This window comes from Adiantum capillus-veneris, chromosome 6 (assembly GCF_014529385.1).
Source record: "Adiantum capillus-veneris isolate H3 chromosome 6, ASM1452938v2, whole genome shotgun sequence".
NCBI classification, from domain to species: Eukaryota; Viridiplantae; Streptophyta; class Polypodiopsida; order Polypodiales; family Pteridaceae; genus Adiantum; species Adiantum capillus-veneris.
In genome coordinates, this window is record NC_140936.1 from 79,080,784 (window position 1) to 79,088,139 (window position 7,356).

A 7,356-nucleotide genomic window follows, 5' to 3' on the forward strand; every position below is an offset into this window, starting at 1 on the left:
TCAAGTCCAAACTTACATAGCAATGTCTCTATGTAACTTTTCTGACACAAGGCAATACCACCATCACATTGCTTAAACTGTATACCCAAGTAATGATGCAACAACCCCAAATCTTTCATCTTGAAAGTAGCATTCAAATCAGCCTTAAATTCAGCAATATGTCTCTCATTTGGTCCAGTGATCAGCAAATCATCGACATAAAGAACCACAATGAGAAATACATCATCCTCACGCTTTACATACAATGTGCTTTCTGTTGGACTGTTACGAAAGCCTCCTTTAACCAAATGAGTGTCAGCTTTCTCATACCAAGCACGAAGAGATTGCTTCAACCCATACAAAGCCTTCTTACATCTGCACACTTTGTCCTCTTGTCCTTTTATGACAAAATCGCGAGGCTGCGTTACATAAACTTCCTCAAATATGTCACCATTCAAGAAAGCAGTAACAATGTCTGATTGATGTACATCCCAACCAAAATCAGCTGCCAATGCACATAGAAAACGTAAAGTAGTCATACGACGAGTGGGAGAAAAAGTCTCTTCATAATATATGCCTTTTTGTTTTGCATAACCTTTTGCAACAAGTCGAGCCTTATGGCAATCGATCTCACCATCCGGCTTGCGTTTCAACTTGTAAACCCACTTTGTACCAATGGCCTTTTTGCCAGGAGGCATATCACATAAAGTCCATGTGTCATTTTCTATAAGTGCATCATATTCTGATTGCATGGCAGCCATCCAATTTTCTGAATTCTGTGCTTCATCAAAAGATAGAGGCTCCTCAACATCATGTAAGCTAGACACAGCCAAAGCATAACAATTTGATGCATAAGATGCATGGCAAGAGCCTGAATGAGTACGACTAGACAAAGGTGCATCCAATTTACTGTCATGCAAAGTGTGCACCAGCCATTTTGGCATACCTCTAGCATGCTCATTTTCAGCCCTTTCCTCATCAAGTACATCATGTACATCTGCATCAGTAATAGGCTGATCTAGAACATTTTCAGAAACCCCCATAGGCTGTACATTTGCCTCATTGGAAAGTGGCTTTTATATACTCTCTCCCTCTCTCTTTATGGTGTCGTCCTTTAGGAATTATACTAATATGCATGTTTGTTGTATTTTGATGGGAAATGTTGTCAGAAGATCACCACATGCCTCTAGATTGTCGATGAGCTAGATCATATGTCGTTGCACTTGGAATGGAGTATGAGCACATCCATGTGTGTGTCAACGATTGCATGCTATACCGCAATGAGCATGCACATGCTACCTCATGTCCCGTGTGCGGGGAGGCACGATACAAGACAGGAGTGAGCGGGGTACACCTACCCTGCAAGGTATTGAGAAATTTTCCATTAATTCCTACCATTCAACACATGTTTAAAAGCAGGTCTATCGTGGAGCTTCTTGCATGGTACGCGAACCATCGCTCAAATGATGGAATAATGCGTGTCCCTGCCGATTCACCTACATGGAGGCACATCAAAACTCAATGGCCAACGTTTGGGTTGGAGCCTCGACACTTGAGGCTTGGATTATCAAGTAAAGGTTTCAACCCCTTCGGAACTAAGTCTACTTCATGGAGCACTTAGCCTGTGGTGATCGTCAACTACAATATTCCACCATGGGAGACAACCAAGAAGGGCAATATACTTCTTTCCTTGCTTGTGCCAGGGAAGTACAAAGTGTCAAATATTGACATTTACCTCGAGCCCCTCATCGAGGAGTCGGAGGAGTTATGGAGAGGCATTCCTGTTGTCGATGTCTCACTTGCAAAGGAGGGGAGAGAGGCCATTGTGAGGGGAGTCGTTATGTGGACTATGCACGACTATCCTGGGCTTGGAGAGTTTCTGGTAACCCCCTTTCCTCTATCTCTCTTTCCCTCTCTCCCTTTAGTTCACTTTAGTTCACTCATTCTCTAACCATATGATATGTATGCAGGGTTTTCCACATCGGGTCACATTGCATGTCCTACTTGCAAGCCATCGTTGGTGTCAGAGAGGCCCAATTCCTTGCGCAAGGTAATCTATCCAAACAACCATCATTTCTTACCCCAAGGGCATAACAAGCACAAGGCTCCAACAAATGGGAAGACTCCTCTAAAGCTCACGATGGCAAATTGGGCAACCATTTGGGAAGAACACCACCACAACAATCTAGCTCCGTGTCTTCCACCCCAAAAGGTATGTCAAGGTATTCCATATTTTGAAGGCTTCCATATTGGAATGACTTAAAAATACAACACATCTTGGATCCCATGCACATATTCAAGAATGTAGCCCAAACACTATGGAACCACATTATTGGCAAGAAGGACTCTTTGGGTGCGAGGGAGGATTTGAGGCTTTTAAAACGTCTTCCCGCCTCTGCTACTCCACGGTGTGCCCCAAATGGAAAGATTGTGCTTCCTAAAGCACCATGGATGCTATCCAAAGAAGAATTAGACAAGGTGAAGGGTACCATTGCCTCTATTCACACACCAACAGGATACATGAGGTCGCTAAAGGGAGATTTCACAAAAGCGAAGAAGGGTGGAAGCGCTCAGTTGTATGGGTTGAAGTCCCATAATTGGCACAAGATGCTTCAGGTAATCTTCATACTCCCTATTCTATCTCTACTTTGTGTGTATGACTATCACTCACTTTCTCTTTCTCTTATTTACATTATAGTTCATTCTGCCAGTGAGTATGTGTATATGTCGGGACAAGAAAGTTAGGGACGCTATTTTCAAACTAGGAGAGCTAGTAAGGTACACCACAAGACTCCACTCAACTACATCTTTTTATGTACACAATATTTTCAACTAGCACTTAGTGTATCCTTGTGTGTTTTCTTGCAGATTTGTGAGCTTCAAGGAAATCAAAATAGATGCTATCCCTGTTTCGCAAACACTTGCAACAGAAACTGTGTGTGCCATTAAAGATGTATTTCCTCGATCGGTCCTTCTTAGTCAAATTCACCTCTTTGTTCACGTGTTGGAGGAGATCGCTATATGTGGAGTAGTGCACGCACGATGGATGTTCTTCTTAGAGAGGTTTTTAAAGACTCTCAAAGATTTTGTGCGGCTAGGGTCTCAACCAGAGGCATGTATGGCCGAAGGGTGGATCGTTCAAGAGGCATTTGTTTACATATCAGAGTATTTGGCACAAGTTGATCCTTCAATTCCTCGCATGTGGTCAGACAAGGAAGATGCAAGGATGACTTCACACTTGCCAAGTGGAAAGGGGAAACTACTTAACATGGATATGAATCTATCCCCAGTGGTTGATAACTTTTGCATCCTCAATGCAGAGATTATGACCAAGTGGGTGGAATTGTGGACAGTGGCAAAGGCAAGGCGTTTGCAAGAGAGGGAAGCATGGAAACAAGCACATGGAGGAAGGAGGGCACTCTCAATGCTTAGACACCTTGCATGTCTCCCGGATCTCATTAGTGCAGAGTGGATTCATGAGAGAATGACCGAGGCAAAAGCGCGCGGAGAAGACATCACCAGCATGGAAACAAGCACATGGAGGAATGAGGGCACCCCCAATGCCTAGACACCTTGCATGTTTCCTGGATCACCAGTAAAGACATCACCAGCAAAGAATGGGAGTATGCACGCGGCTGCGTACCAAAGATAGAGTACTCATATACCTAAACCATATTGTAACGCTATTTCTTGAAATTATCTTTAATATGTATTTGATAAATTAATATATTTTCTATTTTGTAGTGCCTTTCCTTTAACTCTATGTGGTCAAAGGGTTGTCACTTTCGTATGCGCCACATTGACGAGTGTAGAACTACCATGGATTGTGCCATCATAGGCAACTTTGACACAGACGGTGATGAAGCAAGGTACTGTGGAACTATTGAAAGGATACTAAAGGTTAATTTTAGAACCTTTCATACCTTTACCTTCGAGTGCAAGTGGTTTTCGAATGTGTCTAGATGACATGAGAATGGCCTCTACATGGTGGACTCTAGTGTGCATATCTCTCTATAATTTGAGAGTTGAAAGCGGAAAGCACTGACAAAATTACGTAGACCATGTAACGAACCCAATTAAGAGGAGTTTAGAGATAACAAAAACATATTTAAAGGCTGCATGCTCCTCCCTCAGGCATACCCGAGAAGGAACAAGATACTTAGCTGGGCTTGTCTGATCAAGTTAGAAAAAAGTTTTGTCAATACTGCCATGGAAAGCTTTTGAAGTATCACCTTCTGTTTCCTTCTAAGCATGCTTCTCCCTGCGGAGTACATTTGTAGGGTAGGCATCTTTGCTTATCTAGTCCAGTCAAACGATGTTGACCAATCAACTCTAACTTTTCTCATGAATAGTGGCTTGATTCTATCCCTTTGTTCATATGCATGTGGCTTGTATTTGTGAGGCTCTTATACCATGTTGAACCAGAGACGAGGGAGAAGAAGGAGAGAGTTGACTCTAGATCTACAAGCCCCAAAGTGTATGTAGAACACACACTAAGTACACATATATAGTGGGGACTCCTAGCTATATATAGCGGTCCACCAGGTCCTTGTTGGAGCTATATAGAGAACTCACACTTATGCTATATATAGCTAGGAGTCCCCATTGTATATGTGTACTTAGTGTGTGTTCTACATACACTTTGGGGCGTGCATATCTGGAGTCGTCTCTCTCTCTCTCTCTCTCTCTCTCTCTCTCTCTCTCTCTCTCTCTCTCTCTCTCTCTCTCTCTCTCTCTCTCTTATCCCTCATCTCGTGTCTCATCTCTGGTTCAACATAGCATACAGAGAATGATGTCCATAGTCTAAATATAGATTACAATGAGATCTCCTTACCATTTTCCCATCTCCATGCATAGCCCCAATACATAGACTTCACTCACCCCTCCCGCCTGTTTGCCCATTTTTGTCTTGCTATCCTCTATGGTGGTAACCACTTCCTTCTTTATTCTTGGTTTTATCTACCCACCGCTATTGGTTAGCTCTTTTGGGTTCCCACCTCTTACATTCTTCCCCCTTTACCCCTCCCCCCCCCCTGTTTACCCATCTTTGTCCTGATATCCGCTATGGTGGTAACCACTGCCTTCTTGATTCTTGGTGTTATCTACACATAGCTACTGGTTATCTCTTTTGGGTTCCCACCTCTTACATTTTCCCCCTTTTGTAAATTAATCCCTCAGGTTCAGTTTGATTCAGAATTTGAGCTGGATGCCCCCACTGTCTCTGACTCCCCATTTGGGCATGGCTTTTTCCTTCCTTTCATGTCCTCCATCTCTTTATTTCCTGAATACTTGAATATTATTTGAATCAAATTTGGTTTGTGGTGGTCACAATGAAGCCCATCTACCACTTCTTAGTCATATGGTTCCCCTTTTTTAGTCTCCAACCTTTCCTTGAATTTGATGGTTCATTTGTTGGGTTGTGTGGATACACACACTTCTAGAGCTTGTAATTTTTCAAACAGGTTGAGCCTTTGGCATGTGCCTATGCCCCCCTGCCATGTACTCCACTACAACTGGATCCATTCTTAACCTAGCTTTAGCTAGCTGGGTGTAGTAGTAGGTTGTCGGAAACCATTTGCCATGGGCTGGCTGGTTCTTTTCCACCCTTGCTTTTAGTAGCCTTTCAACTGGCCATTGCACATCTAGTTCCCCCGGGGGTCCACCTAAAAATATGTAAGTGTAGCATATATGTTCACCCAAAGAGGATTGTTGATATACCAAAGAGCTACAAAATTACATGTACAAGATATAAGAAATGCGGAATACAATAAGGATATAGTAGCAAATAGAGTAGAGAGAGAGAAGATTCAAAGTAGATTAGTGGCAAACTAAAAACTTTATATTAGCACACTATTACAAAGTGATGGTGTCATCCATCCATGTGCTCTCAAGGTCGAGCTTAGATGGAAATTTAAACAACTAGAGAAAGTACAAATATAAGGTACTAACAATCCTTCAACAAGGATGTGCATGTGTGTGTCAATTGTGCACACCATTCATCGAGTTACTCATGACAAGTCCTCCTTATATAGATAGAAGGGAGACTCTAAACGCCCAAGTGTAGCCGCCCTTAGATAGACAAGTCCAAGTAGAACCCGGGCATGTGTCCATGTGTGTCGATGCCCTTTTGTATCCAAGTCCAAGTAGGAATCTCCCATGCTCCAATGTTAGCTTCTTTAGGGTAGACAAGTCTGCCTAGAGCTTGACCACTGGCCAAGGAAATTTGACCACCGGCCAAAGACCACTGACAACTGGCCACTGGACGGCCATTTTTTGACTGTCTTTTGACCACTTTCCGATCAAGATATTCCAAAAAAGGAATATTCTAGTGAATAGAAATTGGCCTTGAATTTGCTTCGTACCATCCACGATCACAAATAAATATCTCATCAGCATGCAAAGCTGGAATCCATGAAATATATGTGCACCATAGGCTTCTCCTCATACAGGGCCTTACAAACTGTGAGACATATATTGTGGTGGCACAACTAAGAGAGGTGAGAATTTCATGTATACCAACACCCCCTTCCAATGAACACCAAAGATTCTCTATGTTGGCTGTGTGCCAACTCCAAGAGTATGAAGATGTCAAAGTAGTTGGTCTTTCTCTAGAAATTTGGTGAAGATGTCTCTACAATTAACTTCAATAGGAAAATACTCTAGCTCTACAATCTCATCCTCAATTATCTCTCAAACATATTGATATTGAACCTCAATATGATTTGTGCGTGCATGGAAGACAAGGTTCTTGGCGATCGCTATGCAAATCTAGTTGTCGCATTGAAGTGTTGTTGATAAATGAAGAGAAAGACCTAAGTCCATGAGAACTCGCCTAAACCAAACTCCTAAGCTGCAAAACAAGTAGCTTTTTACTCTGATTTTGTTGAAGAAAGAGCAGAGCGATGGTTGGTTGAGCTTCTTGCTGATCCAAGAAAACACTCCAGAACCAGCTGAGAATCAAAATCCAAAATATGACTTTCTAAAATCACAATCTCCTACCCAATTGGAGTCACAACACCCACTTAGAGTATTTGTGCCAATGCCATAGACAATGTCGTGGCCCAAAGTACCTTTGATGTACTTAAGTATACACATACCTGCCTTCTAGTGAGATTTCCTTGATTGGTTGGAAAACTTGCTTAAAATACCTACTGCAAAAGAAGTATCTGGCCTAGTGTTACACAAGAAAATTAATCCTCCCACAAGTTTTATTTACTTTTTAATGCTGACTAAGGGAGAAGAATATTCCATGGAGAGTTTTGCATTTATCTCCATTGGAGTGCTCACATGTTTGCAATCCATGATGCCAAAACCTTTTAGGATATCTACTACATGATTCTGTTGAGAGATGAAGATGCCTTTTGAGGATTTCCAAAC

The 7,356-nt window shown here is 42.2% G+C and overlaps 1 protein-coding gene across 1 annotated transcript; it reads left to right on the forward strand.

Annotated features, from left to right (window-relative positions):
• Window positions 1-1,819: 1,819 nt before the first annotated feature.
• Window positions 1,820-5,283, forward strand: LOC147455757 (uncharacterized). The gene is made up of 9 exons (XM_086513753.1): window positions 1,820-1,860; window positions 1,948-2,029; window positions 2,587-2,595; window positions 2,678-2,757; window positions 2,848-2,914; window positions 3,473-3,493; window positions 3,583-3,625; window positions 3,722-3,879; window positions 5,158-5,283. Exons 1-9 carry the CDS (start codon window positions 1,820-1,822, stop codon window positions 5,281-5,283), a joined length of 627 nt encoding a protein of 208 aa, XP_086369879.1.
• The last annotated feature ends 2,073 nt before the right edge of the window (window positions 5,284-7,356 follow it).